This window comes from Odontesthes bonariensis, chromosome 7 (genome assembly GCF_027942865.1).
Source record: "Odontesthes bonariensis isolate fOdoBon6 chromosome 7, fOdoBon6.hap1, whole genome shotgun sequence".
NCBI classification, from domain to species: domain Eukaryota; kingdom Metazoa; phylum Chordata; class Actinopteri; order Atheriniformes; family Atherinopsidae; genus Odontesthes; species Odontesthes bonariensis.
Genome location: NC_134512.1, coordinates 16,831,531 through 16,849,950, shown reverse-complemented (window position 1 = coordinate 16,849,950; position 18,420 = coordinate 16,831,531). Strand labels below are relative to the sequence as shown.

Sequence of the window (18,420 nt, the reverse complement as noted above, 5' to 3'; positions counted from 1 at the left end):
GAGTTATACGGCTGATGCATAGTGTCCCACATTACACTCAGTCATACTCTAAGAGTAATCAGTAAATGTCTTTGAAGGAGAGTTTGTTCAGCACTTCATCAGGTATAAAGTGGTTTTTATTTGGAAATGTGGTCCCTATCCATCTTTTAAATGACTTTTTAATGGTCGTCACACCATCCTAATCAATCATGTGGCCGAGCTAGCCTTCAAGCGCAAACACACTCTATTTGTAATTCTTACATTTTGCTGCAAAAACTGACACTGCACCTTTTCAGGACTGTAAAACGGAAATACCCGAGGCATTGGTTTTCTGACTTTGTGAGGCTATATATAAAAAAGAATCTCCTTTCCTAATCTTCAGTATCCTGGTTATAAGGTTCCCTCTGTCACCTGTCTCAATATTACATTGATTCCTCTTTGAAATAGCGAATAGGATAACTTGCAATTCATTGTTCAGGCCCACTTTTTGTGACTCTTCACCATCCCCCTGTCACACTGCCCCCCTCACCCAACTGGCGTCCACAGTACTTTCCATCTATAATGAGATACAAATACGCATCAGCAGGAGAGTGTCTATGCCACGCGTCACTGTGTGAATATTACTCACACTTATTAGCTGGATTATGTTAATCTTTACACTCTTTGCTCGCAGACAACAGACTCTCCGTGATATGGGGGTGGTCATGGGAGTAAGCGTGTGCTGCCGTGCGTATGTGTGTGTGGTTGTATGTGTGTATGAGTGATTGCCATGTGGTCAAACTGATCTGCATGTAAAAGGGCAGTCTAATTATATCACTTATGCAAATAAGAGATGCGTGCCGGCATGCACATACATACACACCACAGACGGCTTATAACTAAGGTCAAAAAGAAAGCGTGAGGTACTCTTATTGACAAACATAGAGTGACATCACCACCCGTCAGAGATATGTTTTGACACAGTGCACAAAAGTTACACCTTTAATACACAACTTCAAATATGTCGGAGATTGGTCAACTTCACAGAGGACTAAAGCACTCAGTTATTGACTGTTATTGGAAAATGTCCAACTGCATATCCACTGATTAGTCTTTTCTCAGACTGATACATTGATAGTATCCCTGTTGGCATGATTGATTGAGTCTGACACATTTTAATTACGCCCAAATTAAATGAATCGCCTGGCAGACTATAAAACATTGCTGTTTAATAACGAGCCCCTGCATTTTCCTTTTTTTCCCCTTCCTTCATCCAATCTCATTTTGGCGGCCCACACCAAATAACCTCTCTGCATTTAATGATATGCAAATGAATTTTCATGAACCCCATGATCCAATGCGATGATTAAACTGAGATGACATTAGCTGCCATGCTTCTGCCACTGTCAGTGTTTCTGTCTGCCTCTTTTCTTTCTCCCTATCTCTACCATCTTTCTCCGTATCCACGACAACAGCCAACTGGTGATATTAAGGGGTTCATTGTCACAATTCCCTTATGAATTTTCTTTGTGAGGGATGACATTCTGACTATCCAGTGTTATTTCAGAGAAGTCTTCCCAGTGGCAGCAGATATGCATCAGAGTGCGAGATGTTGGTTCTCACACAACATGTATTAGAAGTACATTGAACATATCCTTTTAGAACTATATGCAATTATTGTAATGCAGTAACATCATACACAAGATGTTGGTAGCCTTCCACTTCTCATTTTTCCACTTCCATTGCTTCCCTCCCATTGCTCCGTTTAGTCTGTATCCAGCTCCACCTCCGCTGTCGCTTATTGTACTCCATTTGCATAATGATGCCCAGGCTTAATTAAGATCCCACTGGAGTCTGGAGCCAAGGATGAAGGAAAGAAGGATGATGAAGAGGGGAGGGGGGATCCGGCGTTCCTTAGCTTATCCGCATGTGTCCAAAGAGGAGGTGCAATTTAGGGGGGGAGAAAAGCGTTGACGAGCGATTAAATCGCTAATTATGATCGGCTGTTAGAATTAGTGTGTGGCTGTTAATTAGCTGCAGATGAGATGCCCAGACAGTTGCCCGCCCCTGACGACTGCGGAACCCTTTCTGACTGGTAATGTAGAAACACAGTTTGACACCCAGAAGATGATGCCAATGTATCCCTCCCTTTAACACACATAGCAGCCTGAGTGGGTATCCCTTTAAGAACATCCCAGGTGTACGAGTCCAGGAAAGAGGCTCTTCATCATCTCTGTCCAATCACTCCCACTGTTCTTCATTAAGCACAAAATATCCCATTTTTTCTTCTTCTGTATCCTTTATTAACTTTGCTCATTATTCCTTTTCCTCTGAATTCTCTTCCTCGCCATGATGAAATGGTACAATCCCTCCTCTTGGTTCTATGTAATGGGCAGCAGCTTCGTTTCAGTGCTGCAGTTGGCACAGAGCAGAGTTGGCATCAGGGAAATGTTTTTTGTCCTACACACCCACAACAGCTTTAACCTTTTTCTGCTATTTTGAGCTGCCATATACTGTGTTTTTGTACAGCTTTTGATGGCGCCTGTAAATGCCTCGCAGTTTGCGCTTGGCATGATGCCATCTCTGTTTTTGGCTTCTCCCTTGAGAGGATATCTTCGCCAAAAACATTCAAGGCATCCGAAATGTTCTGCTCACCGTATGGACGTTTCTGTTTACAAATGTGTGTATTATGCTGCCTTGGCAGCATGCCATCTTTCTCCCGGTGCCCTTGTTGCCTGTCAAACGATACCATCACAACTACTGGCAACCATTGCCCGGGCACTTCCTCTTTGCTTTGTCCAGGCAAACAAACGGTGATTCGAAGCAAATCCTCAGAGGTGAGTTCTCTCGTCTTTGACTCCAACAGTCCTCCGCCAGCTGCTTCAATAGCTTCGGGTATGCCACGAGTACAAACTGGCACGCTGCCCGTTGGCTGGCACGCTGCGGCTGCAAGAAGTAGAGCAAAAAGTCAGCGAGTGGAAAGAATATAGTATTTTCCTATGCCATAGTTTATCATATGGCATCTTCTCACCATGGGCACATCCAGTTCCCTCTTCAATTTCTTTCTATGTCTTCTTCATCGATCTACAATTGAGTCATCCTCTATGTGCAGGCATCTTACTTCTATACTCTGCTATACCGTGATTTTTTTCATATCTTCCTGTTTTCTGCCCAGTCTTGCGTTCGTTATTACCCCATTATGTCTGTGCCAAGGTGGCACCATGGTAGCAGTATGGAAGTCTGTTTCTCGTCCTCTTTCACTCTTATCCTCCTCGCCCCTTCGCCCATGCCCATGCCCGCCCCCGCTCAAGTCCTGACTGGATGGCACTGTGCCAACCTGCCACCGCCATCGTTCTCATTTGTAGCTCATCCCTCCGTTGCCCTTCCCCCTGTCTCTACATTTCCATCCCTCTAATTTCATTCATTCACTTTCTAAATAATTTATTCCAATAGTTTGTACGTAGTGCTACACATACGCCCAATATTACTTCAGTGAAGCAAAGAGAACTTTTCATCTCTTACATGGGATACCCCAAATCGTCAGTCTTTATTGTCATTTGAAGGACTATTTCAGCACCTGAAGGAATGATCTCAGTGACTGCCCTGTTGGTAATTACAGCAGGAATAACTTATTCCACTGAGACAAGTGGAGAAGGACGAAGAGAGCCCTGAGTTTAGAAAAAGCTGTGTTGTTTTAATTAACTTTTAGCAACCCCCTCCATATGTGCTTCATTTCACATCTCAGAGAGCCTTGAGCAGATTTTGCCTGTTCACACATGCACAGTACAGCAACATGATTGATGCGATTATCAGTGAAATTGATTGTGTACCACTGACCTCACCCATTTTACCAAGATGACCCATGATCCTTTGTTTTTCTTTTTGCCCCCCCCACTTTGTAAATTCTCTTGTGACAAACAAAGCTGCCAGTGGTGGCGGAGCTATTAAGCAAATACTCTCATTAGAACACAAAACATAATGAATATGTAAATGATGTGTGTAATTTATGCATGGACTGAGAGACTTGTTCTTTATTCAATCCGCCATTGTATTCACCCTATTTATATCTGGCTTTTCATAAAATTTCACAATCTTATGCCAATTTCCCCTTTTTTTTCAAGCACACTCTGTGATTGAATCCACTGGGAACACCTTGAGGTCTAACAATTGTCTATTTTTTCAAGTCCTTTTTTTCTTCCCTTTAACCATGGTTTGTAGTTTCTAATGCTGTCTTTCAATCCCTCCCTTTTTTTCTGTTTGCCTCTTTCCACTCACAGTCTGTTCTCTCAACAAACTAACTGCATGGTGACACCTTAAACCAACAACTAAACAGAGAAGGTCTTTCTTCCAGGAATAGGAAGACTGAATAATCTATCCACAAGACAAAAATCTGCTCTTGACTGTTTTGTATTCTTCATCTTCTATTTGTCCCTCTGTGAGTGTGTTGATCTTAATGTGTGGTCCAAACTGTGTGGTAAATTGAAGCATGTCCTGATAGACAGAGAGTAGCCCTCTCCTGTCTAGGATAAACACCTATAATACTCTGGCTCCCTTGGCAATCACCATAGCAACAAACCATGGTACCCACGTGAGTTGCATAATAAGATGTTCCTCAAGACCACGGACCATAAAGCAGCAACAATCTAGACACCCGCAGCAATGGATGTTCATTAGAAAATAACCATTCAAATATCAAACTTCACCTCTGGCTAATTCAACACAAATCCTTCCTGTTTATCAATAGGCTAGGAACACAAAACACACCGTCTTCGAGGCACGTGCACCTTTTCTGTCTTTCCAGACCTTAACAGGTGCTGATGAGCCACAGTCAATGATTGTAATGAGCTATCGATCACCGTGGGAAAACAGAGGGACAGAGAAGGGTAAGGAAGGCAGGGGGAACAAGAGGACACACATACACACACATATGGGGGACTGCCAGGAAATAATAAAAACTTGATATGAACCAAGTGGACACAAGCTACCCCTGACAAAGTATTTGTACTTGCTTTAATCAAGTCCTCATCTCCATTTGTTACACTTAGACTTGAATTCATGGGACGGTGCTTTTTATGTGGACCGGTTGAAGAGAACTAGTCAACTCAGAGCTGCTTCTGGACTGGCTGTGTTAAAGATGACCATGCAGACACGCTTGTCATGACCGAGTCCAGATACGAATGAATGGCACTGACGCAGTATCTCTATTTTCCTCCTTTTTTTTTCTTTCTTTCTTGTGCATAGAGTGGAGGCAGACAGCTTTAGGGAAGGGGGAGGTGCGTTGCGTGTGTCTGTGTGTGTGTCGTGTGTGTCGGCTGGCGTTTCAGATAATGAAATGCAGCAGGGAACAAAGAGCTGGGGGCCCCTATTCTCTGTGCTGCAGCTTCATTTTTACTCCCGTCAGTCTATGATTCTTCCATACCCTCTTTCTTGTGTACATGCATGTGTGTGTGCGTGTTTATGTTTGTATGAGCTGGTTGTTGTGTGTACGTCTGTCCCCTCCTCCTCCTGTTAGCATTCTGCATGGCAGATTCCCCTAATGTAATAACTGTGTCTGCATGTCTAATTTACAGCAGGAGAGAGTAAATAGCCTGTGGTTAATTACAGTACGTGTACGATTGTGTGTGTGTCTATGCATGTGTCTACGCGTGGGTGTGTCAGAATGATTTATGAGTTGCAAATAGCTACACCAGTGCCCCGTTTCTCCTCACTTAGTTTTTAATCTGTCTTTCCATTAATTTTCCTGGAGATGTTATTATGGTTTTATAACGGTGTGCACGAGGATGCACATGCGAACGCACGTATGTGTTAATGAGACAGAGGTGAGGACATTTTCTGAGAATCGAGGCTACAGGAGCACCTGGGTCGCACTTCTCCATTCCCCTAACTTCCCTTTTCTTTTTCTCTGTGCTGGTGCTTCATTCACTCTCTTCATTGAGAGTCACAATGAACACAGATCTTTATTGACAGTACACGGTAGAACATGGAAACAGCAGGTCAATCCGTTTAGCCCAAGGGCCGATACACCAATTCACCAATTTGTCAGTGTTAGTTTGAGAGAGAAAAGCAGCTAATCTCTCCTCTCTGCTCTCTATTGATCACACACTTAGACTCCACTTCTCTGTCTAAACACTATTGATTCCCCCTCTCTCTCAATCTCTTTCTCTTCCTCTCTTGCTGTATTGCTCTCCTTACATACCACAGCTCTCATCACATCTTCCCTTCATACACCCTGAGTTCTTTTCACGCAATAGTGGGATTGCAGGCCCGTGTACTTAAAGTCTCCAGTCACATTTCAGATGGAGCTTATCAACCACACAAAGAATTTTACTGTTCGGTCCACAAGTGTCACAAACCACCGTCCCCTGCTGCGTAGGCCTACATTAAAAAGCTTACTCGTGGTCTCATTAAGAAAATCAATTACCTAGCAACTCTTCAACAGTGGGAATACAGACTATGATTAAAAATTCACTGCTGGGTACACTGTCTCCACTGTTTTTCAGGCTCACATCAGAGGGAGCTCTTGTAAAAGAACACATTCCTGTGAAGATAAAGGCTACACAAAACTTAAAGAATTAATATTTCAAAACCAAGGTCCTAGCAGCACGTATTAATCAGTTCAAATGAACCTCTGTTTGAGCTTGTTGGGCCTCAGACATGAAACATTTTATCTGACAAGTGTGATTTCACAGAGAAGTGTTTGTACTCTAGTAAGGAAGAAGAAGCACAGAAAAAGCTTTGATAGAAAAAAAATGACAACCCCATAGTCTATAATTCTCTATTGTATTATGAAATGTAAACAAGTACTCCCATCTGTTACTCTCATAATGTAAAAGCGTTACCACTTTGGCTCCATTTGTTAGATGTGTGCTCCCCCTACTGGCCGCACTTTCAAATGACAAATCTTCAACTTCAGGGGTTACAAAACCAGACATGTGGGTTGTGTAACTACAAATCAGCTGTTGTTTGGTAACCGGTAGTGTAAGCGTGTTTAGTACGAGAATCGGGCTGTGCCTGAGCCTTAAGCTTTTATATTTTACATATTTTTTTGTAGCTTTAATTCATCCTCACCATCCGTTTGAAGATGCCTCCTTCGGCGACTGGTGACCAAGCTCTGGTGAGACAGATGTTAAGAGAGGTACTGGTGGGTCGAGAGGATCCAGAGGGTTTCTTTGCGATGTGTGTGTCCGTTTTGGGGCATCAAGAAACCTGCTCAGAGTTCCCGTCCCTCATCAAGCCTCTGTCCACGGCCAACATCCGCCTTCACTCTATCCTCACCTCCATCTACCAGCAATATTTCTCCAAGGTGAGTAACCTATTAAACGGCACATGCAAAAGTGTGTTTAAATTGGAAAACGACCCTAACATGTCTGCAAATGACTTCGTGTTAGTTAGAACTTTTCCATAGCTGTATGTATATAGGCAGGTTTGCCGTTTCTTATTTTATCTACTCTAAAGAAGATATATTATTTAATAAAGTAGTTTTGTAATATCATGCAAAACAGGACCCTTGTTTCTAGATATCACTTGCGAAAACGCTGCTCAATGTACAGCTACTAAAGTACCCTTCTTACCCTGTTATTTACTAGAAGTAAACGATTGAATATTAAAAAAAAAAAGAGTTTTATCCAAGTCCACCTACCGAGTAAGTTGGCATTGGTGGGATGCTTAAATTGACGCGGATATTACGGTGGCCTCCATGTGAAAAACACAGTGACACGAGATTACATTTAGACTAAACTACACAAACTAAATCCATCAATAAGACGACGTTGAATGAAACAGAAATCTCAAAAAAACAATGATTACAAAACAAGAAAGGACAAAACAAAACATTTCTTGAAATCACCAATGAAAAGAAAAAAACAGGAAATTAAAGACATTTTATGGAAGCTAATATTTAAAACGTACAGAGAAACAGGAGCCTCGGTTATGTTCATGTAGGACGTTGGAATGCGAAAAATGACAATCTCTGTGAACAGACCTGTGTCTCACAGCAGACATTTTGACTTGTCACAGCATGGTGACAAGTACATCATGTACTAATGATAACTGCATTCTGCTTAAAGGAGTCACCGCTGTTGGACATACTCATTTACACTCACGGAATACTGGTGCACTAAAGGGAACATTTATCTTTATACTTCCACTCGTAGTCTTTCTGCCGTGACAAATCAAATTGTTGCTGTGAAAAATGACTGTTATGTTGGTATTTATTCAACTTTTCTGAAACTACAATGGTCACTGGACTTTAGTCAGAAAGGTACAAGAAACTTCCAGTGGGCAACAGCTGTGCTGAGCCTTTTGGAATAAAATTATAATTCATTTGTAGTTTAAATGTGACCTTGTAGTGCGGTATATAATAAAAAAAACAGAACTTTTATGATGCAGACATGTAAGCAGAGACCAGAATCTCAAAGCAAAAATCCCAACATCTTGTGCTGCATCAGTGCTGCTATTTTAAGAGGAAATACTGCACACAGCATAGAAACTGAAAATCTAGTCTGGTTTCTACACATATACACTCAGTCCTGTGAAAAGATCTAATCCGCTCTTATAAGTGAAAACACAAGAAGGTATTGTGCAAAGGGCACATAGGACCTTAGGCTTAATAAACTGTTAATATATCACTTTGTTAAGTAGCAGCTTGACATGTCCCGAGTGCAAAATTATTTATAAACATTTAGTTCACGCTAAAGCGGCTATTTGGAGGAAAGGGTAAACTGACTGATAATAAAGTAAGATGTTACTTATAATAGTAATAATGTGTTTTTCTAATTAAATTCTAGACCGAAGATGACGAGCTGGAACTTGCTTTGGCTCTGTCCCTGCTTGAAACAAAAAATCAACAGCTGTCGACCACGAGCCACAACCAGCCACAACCCCTGCAGCTTGGACTTAGCAGCTCTGCTCAAATGAATTCTTTATCCAAGTCTCAGGGAAGGAACTACACCCAGCTAGAGGATGTAGTCATCAGAGAGAAAAGTCCCCCCTGGGGACAAACTGGACCCAGGTACAAGGCGAGTCCTCCACAGACGAGCCGAGAGATTGAGCCTCAGAAGAGTGCTCATCTGGACAATTATGATGGCCAAACACCTGGGAAAGGTCAGACTCTTTGTGTCCTGGGATCACCTGCCTCATTTTCAAAGCAAGATACTTTAAGTGAAGGTGACCAAATGATGGAAGAAGGGGACTTTAGTCAATCTGAAAAACCAAAACGCTCTAAGAACAGGCGGCAGCGGCGGAAAGGAGCGGGCCAGCAGGTTGTAGGTTTACCCAGTTCTCCATCAGCAACAGCACCGGTTTTGCTGTGGTTCAGAAGGGATTTGAGACTGTGTGACAACCCTGCTCTCACTGGATCATTGGAGATGGGTGCGCCTGTCATTCCTGTCTTTATTTGGAGCCCTGAAGAGGAGGAGGGACCGGGGGTTACCGTGGCAATGGGCGGAGCATGTAGGTTGCCCAAGGAATCAGTTAGGAGTGTTTCCAAAAACCTTCAAACTGCAAAATGTGATGAATTTCTGAATCTTTTGACTGTTCTCTAATCAAGTCCTCCCTTTTATTAACAGGCAAATATTGGCTTCATCAGGCTTTGTCCTGTTTTTGTGCGTCTCTGGAGCGTCTTGGCAGCCATCTCATCTTCCTCGAGGCCAACGCAGAGGGGAACAAGGTTGGATCCTCTCTGCTTTTACTGAAACAGCTGGTAAAGGAGACTGGGGCAGGGGCAGTGTTGGCTAATGCCTTGTATGAGCCGTGGCTGAAGGAGAGAGATGATGTGGTGGTGTCAGCTCTGCAGAAGGAAGGTGTTGAATGCAGGATGTTCCACTCTTACTGTCTAAGAGATCCTTATTCTGTTAGCACGGAGGGTGTTGGACTTCGAGGTTAGTCATTCCAGAAAGGAATTTGGACGGTTAGGCTTGTTTGAAAATTTGTGTTCAAAGTTAGAATATTTTTTTGCAATCAAAGTTAAACTGAAATACGATAAACCTCTATTTCTATTTTCCTCGGCTATGTAGGAATAGGCTCAGTGTCTCATTTCATGAGCTGCTGTAGACAGAATCCAGGGTCTACGATAGGGACTCCACTGGAACCTCCAGTATCTCTCCCCACTCCTGCCCACTGGCCACGGGGTGTGCCTTTGGACACGCTTGGCCTGGCACGCATGCCCCGCAGGAAGGATGGCACAATAGTGAGTGAACAAAGCAGCAGAGTCCTCAAAAAGACATCTGACTACAATTCAGATGTGGTCATGCAATCCTCAACCTTTTCTTTTTGTTCAATTTTGCCTTCAGATTGACTGGGCAGCAAACATTCGGAATTCCTGGGATTTTAGTGAAGATGGCGCACATGCCCGACTAGATGCCTTTCTCCACGACGGTGAGAGAGTTTATATGCACTTTATGAAGTGTGTTTGCAGTGATGTTAAGAAGAGTGGCATAGAACAGCTGTACATGGTTATTTCCAATGTTTCCCAGGTGTGTATAGGTATGAAAAGGAGTCAGGCAGGGCAGATGCTCCAAACACCAGCAGCCTGTCTCCCTACCTTCACTTTGGTCAACTCAGTCCTCGCTGGCTGTTGTGGGATGCCAAAGGAGCACGCTGTCGTCCCCCAAAGTTCCAACGCAAACTGGCGTGGAGAGATTTGTCTTACTGGCAGTTAATGCTTTTTCCCGACCTTCCTTGGGAATCCATCAGACCTCCATACAAGGTTAGAGTCAGTTGCCATGTTTGAAAATTGTTAAACAGGATAGACACAACTTTTCTTTTTTTTTTTGTACTTAGAAAAACAACAGATGACGAAGTGTGACGTTTACCAACAAAGCATTATTCACCCACTGTTATTTCCAGGCACTGCGATGGAGTACTGATCGCAGCCACCTAAAGGCATGGCAGCGAGGTAAAACAGGCTACCCTCTGGTCGATGCAGCCATGAGACAGCTGTGGTTGACAGGCTGGATGAACAACTACATGAGACACGTGGTGGCATCTTTTCTTATTGCATATCTCCATTTTCCTTGGCAAGAGGGCTATCGCTGGTTTCAGGTAAGTTTCACGTATGCATGAATGCACTTTTTTTTAATACTAGTATACGAGTATAATGAGCCCTACTTGACAGTAACAAACATTTGAATATGTTTAGGACACTCTGGTGGATGCCGATGTTGCCATAGATGCAATGATGTGGCAGAATGGGGGTATGTGTGGCCTGGATCACTGGAACTTTGTCATGCACCCCATTGACGCAGCAATGACCTGTGACCCCAATGGCAGCTATGTAAGAAAATGGTGCCCCGAGCTTGCTGATCTGCCCGATGAGCTCATTCACAAACCTTGGAAATGTCCTGCATCCATGCTGCGGCGCGCAGGTGAGAAATTTAAGGCTTCAGGTTCAACTGCTCTTTTTAAAATAGTTGTAGCACCAACAAACTTCTGATATGTTGTGTAGATGAACGCTATGCACAGTGTAGAGTTTGGCACCTTAACATAGAAATCCTCTGTCTGTTTAGGTGTGGTGTTTGGCCAGACGTATCCTGAGCGAATAATCGCAGATCTAGAGGAGCGGAGGAGTCAGTCTCTGCAAGATGTAGCTTTGGTGCGTAAAGAGTTTGGACAGTATGTTGACAAGCGCTCAGGCTGTGACTTGGTGCCTTTGCCCCCACGCCTGGTCTCTCAGACTCTGGGCCTGTCACACAAGGATGGAGCTGTGAAATCGAAGGGGAAGGAGTTCCTGTTGCCTGTCATCACTCGCATGGAATTCAAACACCAGCAAGAAGATCCAGATGCAGATGCCTTATCAAATCCCTACAACGCTGTGCTAAAAGGATATGTGAGCCGCAAGAGGGATGAGACCATCGCCTTTCTGAACGAGAGAGACTTCACTGCCAGTGTGATGTATGAGGGAACCCAGAGACAGGAGAGGCTGCAGAAGGATTATCGCAGAATGGAAGGGCTCCCTCCGCCTCCTTCACTTCGCGGAAGGGCCAGAAGAACTCCAACAGCTAAAGACAGGTTCTCTATTGTCCCTGGTGGGGCTGTCGCTTCACTGAAGTGAGCCAGAGATCCTTAAAAGATTAAACGATCTAAGTGACAAAGACAGTTACTAATACAAATACACAAAATGTCACAGAGCAAAAGACTTCACAGCCTTGTTTACACCTGGCTTAATTCGCCTCTTGGTTGGTGTGATCACAAGTGGAAGGCTTCACTTTCCACCTGACATTAGAATGAATGGTGCTGAGGTAAACACTTGCGCCACTGTATATGCAAATTAACTTGTAGGCCTTTGAAAAACTAACAGGAAATAAATACAGGTATATAATATATAAATATGTATGTAAATAAATACCTATTGCTACAGGTATGTATGGTGGGCTATAACTATACGGTAAGTATAATTATACAGCATGTACAGTGGTGTGGCTTGTGATCATTACTGGGGAAATATAGTCTATATAATAGTGCAGTGGGTGATGATTTACAATATATACAGATTGTACAGTAGGGTACAGTGGTGCAAAGGCTAAAGAAAAATATTTGTTATTTGTTATGTACAGGACAGCAAGTAGAAAAATACTAAAAATGATGCAATGATTGCCATACAGTACAATGGAGTGTAGGCAGTTGAGTGCAGGGTGTTGGTAAGTGTGGTGACGGAGGCATGGGGATGGGGTTGGTGAGTGAGAATGGGGAAGGGTCACCAGGGGTCACCAACAGCTGTTTCTGAACCTGGTGGTCTTAGTCCAGAGGCTCCTGGAGTGCTTGTGCTTACAATTGTCCACTTGTGATCACATCACCAAAGGCGCACATTATAATGTGAGGTGTAACCCAGCCTGAGGTGAAGAATAAGGCCATCTGGTCCTGTAGTAGACTCTAGTATGTGGCGAGGGTGAAATATGTGTGAAAAAAATGTAAGTATACAGGAGGGTGGGAGAATACTACAACATTGAACATAGAGTGAGTATTAAGTATAACCTCAGTTATTAAATACTTTTTCATACCAGCATAGGTGAGAAAATACTGGTTCAAGTCAGCCAGTACACTTGATTTTAGTGCAGCCAATGTTTACTTATTAATGCTCACACACGCACCTCCGAGATTGACTTGAAGGGCTGCTACAACTTCTGAAACCACCAGCTGTCACGGTCTTTGCTGTGTTTGAAGCTCTGAGGTTTACACCTTTTCCCATCCACTAAATAAAAGCACAAAGCTTCCAAGGTTTTTGTCAGTATATGTGACAGAAGACTTTTGTCAAGGTGAGAGTGGTACCAGGTTCCAGCATTATATTCTGGATTCAGGGTTAACTTCTTTGAATCCATGATCTGACTTGTGATGGAAGCCATATAATGTCAGCAATTATAATAAGTGCTCACTACCAAAGACCTTGTGCAGTCACACTGACCGAAACAAGCTGCAAAATACTGCCTGCATTTTTAATATTATGTCTAAATGTTGGGAAATAAAAGAAGACAATGTGTCAGGAAATGTTTATTTTCTATTAAACAGGTCTCAAGTCCACAGTTTAACTGTCATACATGCAGTGTAGACCAACATAATTATTAATACAAGACCAAAGTGCTTTTTAATACTAACAATTTACTACAACAAAACATCATGGTTTTAAACCTCCGATTGAAATCCTTGGAAAATATTCTACTGGCTGCTCGTCTCCATCTCTTCTGTCTGGGGATTTCAGGCAGCAGCAACTCGAACACTTGTTGTTTAGTCAGTGTAGCCTGAAAGGCTCCCTAAAGTCAGCCTTTTAACAGTAGGTAAAGGATTTCTAAAGTTCACAGCTCTACAACACTGGCAGGTCAGCAATCTGAAACTAAAGCTTCCCTGGCGGAGCTTTACGCACAGGCAGATCTAGTGTGTTTTCCTGCCAGTGGCGTTTGAAAAGGAAAAGGAGCACGGCACTTATTAGGGGATACTGGGTTAGTCCTCAATGGAGCGGATGTATCTCTCATAGGCTACTTCATCCATCAGAGTGTCCAGCTCAGCTGGGTTTGCTATGGTCATCTTCATCAGCCAACCTACAACGAAATTGGGTTAAACTATGAGTCAGGTGAAAACATGCAGTAGCCAATTTTAGTTTCAGGAATTAACCTTTTAAAATTCTTCATTTGGCAACAAACAATGAAGCAACCACTCAAATTTAATCACACAGCACGTCAATGTGCCCAAACTAAGGAACAGCCATAAAGAAGAGACAAACATGGAGTTCCACAGAGGTTGTGACCCCCCAGAAGGTGTCAGTTTGGGCTGAAGGGTTGCTTTTATTCTTGTCAAAGTTACATCATCAACACACAGGAAAGCTGTTTTATGATCCAACAGTGACACCGATTTGAATTTGAAATAGAAAAATATTCTATAAAGATGAATTTCCACAAAAAATCCATAATAATACATACATAATAAATAAATAAATAAACAAATAAATAAATCGTACATGCTGTGAAATATTATTCTGATGTCCGTGCCTTCTATGTCAAAGTGCAATACCGCCATCTACTGTCCAACAATTGAATCTCAAAGCCCATAACAGAATTCTTAAAGGATAAGACCGTTTTTTTGACATTGGGCCCTTGATTTCACATTATAACATGATGTTCTACTCACCCCTGCTTGTTGTTGGTCATTTGGAGCTGTTCCGAAGATATTCGAGAGGCGTCTGGCTGCTCTCTTGAGATATTCGGCCATGAAACGGTTTCCTATGGGCAAGCTTATACAGGCACAAACTATGCTGTTTATAATTTATTAATTACTCTACACTAGCACTGATAACGTGGAGGTGCGTCGCTTACTTAAAAAAAATCCGGGTTACTAATTTTGAATTTTAGCCGAATGAATAAATAGGCAGCAAGTCTGTGGGCTGTCTGTGGCAGTAGCACGACGATGACGTCAGTAACACCCACTTTACCACAAAAATTCAAAATTACAGTAACCCGGATTTTTTTAAGTAAGCGACGCACCTCCACGTTATCAGTGCTAGTGTACAGTAATTAATAAATTATAAACAGCATAGTTTGTGCCTGTATAAACTTGCCCATAGGAAACCGTTTCATGGCCGAATATCTCAAGAGAGCAGCCAGACGCCTCTCGAATATCTTCGGAACAGCTCCAAATGTTCAACAACAAGCAGGGGTGAGTAGAACATCATGTTATAATGTGAAATCAAGGGCCCAATGTCAAAAAACCGGTCTTATCCTTTAAGCTTTGGTAAAAAAACAAAAAAAAAAAACAAAAAAAAAAAAAACACAAATTTATAAGATCAATTTTATTTCACAAAAAAGCTAACTAGCTTTTTATTTAACTGACACCATCACAGGAGTTAAAAGATATCAGCTGTTAGATATCAAAAGATAAAGAAATATCAATGAAAATTTGCAAACTATGGAAATCAAGCACCAACATAATTTGTCCACTTCAAACTACCCCAATTTAAATGCTAATATTAGCCTGAACTAGGTTTTACAATGAACTTAACTATCATTTCTGTGCACACTTACCATCTTGGTAGCACGACTTGTTGACCAAACCAGGGCTGTCTGCCAGTCGTGTATTGACCTCTACAACTTCTCCAGTCAAAGGGGAATAAAGCTCACTGGCTGCCTTGACACTTTCCAGGGCTCCAAACTCATCTGTGACGATGATTGTTAGAAACAAACGCCTTTAAATTAAAGTTTGATACAATTCAGAAGAATGAAAACAACACAGTTAGCTACATCTCGGTCTAAATGTAGCTTCGAAGGAAGATAATGATGCTTGCGTACATCTACCCAACTAATGGTGGACTATTATCTGGCTAAATCAAAAGACGTTTTGAGATGACTAGCCTCTGTCACAAATTATATTACGAGGGTTGCAAACAAAAAAATAAAATAATGGACATCTACCAACATATATACCAAAGTTGCTATGAACTCAGTGGATTTACAGAAAAATTTATTTAGGTTTAAAACAATTTTCTGTGATTTGATGACCAGTGACCAGGATGCGTGTTGAGATTTGCCAATTTGATTTGAAAATACAAATTTGAAAATGATGCTTTTTCCACGTCTTCTTTAAGATGAGTGGAAACTTCCAAAATATACATTTGGATGTTTATCTTAATATTACATATTTCTATTGAATGATAATGCAGGCAACCTCACATAATTGGGCTATGCTTTGTTTGCATATCAAAATGGAATGTTGCATAAAGACAATTTTCTAACACTCATATTGATTGATCACGTTTAAACTAAAAACAAGTTTAGATTTTAACTCACGGAAAGAAAACAATGATTAGGCAAATAGCATACAGTTAATTTCCTTACTATTGAGTAGTAATTCGTGATGCTGAACACAACTAATCTTTAAAAGAAGAATAGTTATCCATTTGCTTGCAGCCAGCAAGGATTGCAATTTATGGATGCTCATAAAATTGTGGTACGGCCGAAAACCATACTTGACAAACGCGCTGAATAACGAGTTGATTTCTTACCCTGCTGGGCCAGCTGTGTTCCCACCTCTGGTAGTCCACAGTAAACTACATCTCCCAGAGCCTCCTGCAAGCGGCCGAAAACAAGGTCAAAGTAGTTAAGAAAACCTTCTCTTTACTGAGTCCTTGTGTTGTACATGCACGTACATGTGAGCGTGTGTCAATGTCATAGATGTTAGAGTGCACGCGCACAGCCAGGAAACTTACCTGTGCAAACTTGCTGATCCCAACTGTCCCAATCCCGTCATCTTCTACTCGAATCCATTCGTGTTTGTCTGTGAATTTAAGTGCTGCAAGAGCATAGGAAAGACTTAGAACACAAACAAGGTTGTGTAATCGGAGAATAACAACAGGGGACACATAAACGTCGCAGCTCCGTCAACAAGCATGTCCTTCTTTCAAGCTAAATTTACCCTCTTGCTATCAAATATAATGGCTTTTGCTCCAAAAAACATCAACACTGGATGGATACCTGATGATAATCGGCACGAAGAGGCGAGTGTTCTTCTAAAATAATATTTAGAAACACGCTGCAAAGGAGAAAGCGATGTTGGACGAGCAAGTAAAGGCAGTGCTGTGCTAAAGTTGCAAGACAGGGAACGGAGCAGCCCACAAGCGGCCATCTTTGTCGCTTAATGATGAGGGGAGTTGGTTTCTTCTTCGTTGATATTAGAGTGACCAGTAGTGCTTTACCGCCCCCCACTGGTAACAATTTGTTACAACTACATTTAACATTTCTGGGGTCTTTCCCCGCCTCCCGCCCTTATCTAAAGTAAAAACAAACTTGTTCATGAGAATCTGCAAGCTTTTGATGACCTACCCTGCTAGTCTTTAGTTATTTAATTTTTATTCTAAGCTCTTCCACCCACATTAAACCTCAAATTACTACCAGTGAGACTTGTTTACGACCCTTTTATACAAAACTATGTTAAAAACACAAGAAATCGTCCCTCAATGCTACGCTTCCCACATATTGTATAATACAATTCATGTATGATATGCAGCTTTCCAGATCTGCAGTCAACATCTAAACATTCAAAATATGTTGCAGTAGAAGTAAAGCATCAATTCCAGTCACAGGCATGCAAACTGGTCAGGGGTGAAAAAGGTGACAAGGGTACACGGACACACGGCACGCGCGGAAAAGTGGATTTCGTAGTTTGTGTTATAAGTGCAACTATTGAATTAATAAATACACTACAAAATAACTAACTAATACAAAGAGCATCCTCCACTCCTAAATCTCTCATCCTGAAATCAAAACATGAGACGCATTAAGTTGTAAATTATACAAAATATATATTATAAAATATACAGTATGTCCCATTTGCATTAAGTAGAGAACAGCTGTGCAGCATAAAAGATGAATTTATAGGTACAGTAGGCCTATCAATTGCATTTACTGTACTATTAGCCTATGTGTTTGACATATAACATCACAGGTCTTCAAAAGCATTTAACTGTAGTATCATACATTTAATTACATTAAATTTAACGAAAAAGTTAGTCCCATGGTCCTTAAAGGAATACTACAAGTAGGCCTATGTAGGATTAAAAGTTTAATTAATTACTGCCCCAAGACAGCCTATGCTTAGTAATAGCCTACCGGTATGTCATTAGTAAGTGAACGATAACTCTCCCGACCACTTTCGCGGTCCGCTGTCATTAAACCATTAAAGTGAACGTTTGGCATGCTGAGCCAAACGAGCTCCACGGGAAAAACTTATATCAGCAATTCACTTGACGTACCGCCAGAGACAAATTTGTATCGACAGCTGGCACTCTAACATGAAAAACATTCTCGCGGCAAGCTTAGTTAAACGGCATTTTTTCATGACAGTGTAAGTTTTGAGACATGCATGCCACGAGCACTACGTAATCCTACATTGTGCCCCTTTTAACTTCGATTGATGGTGCATCATACTGGATGAACACGAGTGCACCTGTAGGCTGTCATCATCAACGGGGGTGTGGGCGAACAGCGA

The 18,420-nt window shown here is 41.9% G+C and overlaps 2 protein-coding genes across 2 annotated transcripts; one reads left to right on the top strand and one right to left on the bottom strand.

Annotated features, from left to right (window-relative positions):
- Positions 1–6,951: 6,951 nt before the first annotated feature.
- LOC142383909 (deoxyribodipyrimidine photo-lyase) lies at positions 6,952–13,426 on the top strand. The gene is made up of 9 exons (XM_075469739.1): positions 6,952–7,261; positions 8,745–9,408; positions 9,525–9,836; positions 9,972–10,144; positions 10,248–10,332; positions 10,431–10,663; positions 10,804–10,998; positions 11,096–11,321; positions 11,463–13,426. Exons 1-9 carry the CDS (start codon positions 7,040–7,042, stop codon positions 12,005–12,007), a joined length of 2,655 nt encoding a protein of 884 aa, XP_075325854.1. The 5' UTR covers positions 6,952–7,039; the 3' UTR covers positions 12,008–13,426.
- A 1-nt stretch (position 13,427) lies between these two features.
- Positions 13,428–17,092, bottom strand: LOC142383910 (glycine cleavage system H protein, mitochondrial-like). Its single transcript, XM_075469740.1, has 5 exons — positions 16,908–17,092; positions 16,643–16,725; positions 16,439–16,502; positions 15,462–15,593; positions 13,428–13,985 (listed from the first exon to the last, which is right to left on the bottom strand). The coding sequence occupies exons 1-5, from the start codon at positions 17,056–17,058 to the stop codon at positions 13,888–13,890; spliced, it is 528 nt and encodes a 175-aa protein (XP_075325855.1). The 5' UTR covers positions 17,059–17,092; the 3' UTR covers positions 13,428–13,887.
- Positions 17,093–18,420: the final 1,328 nt, after the last annotated feature.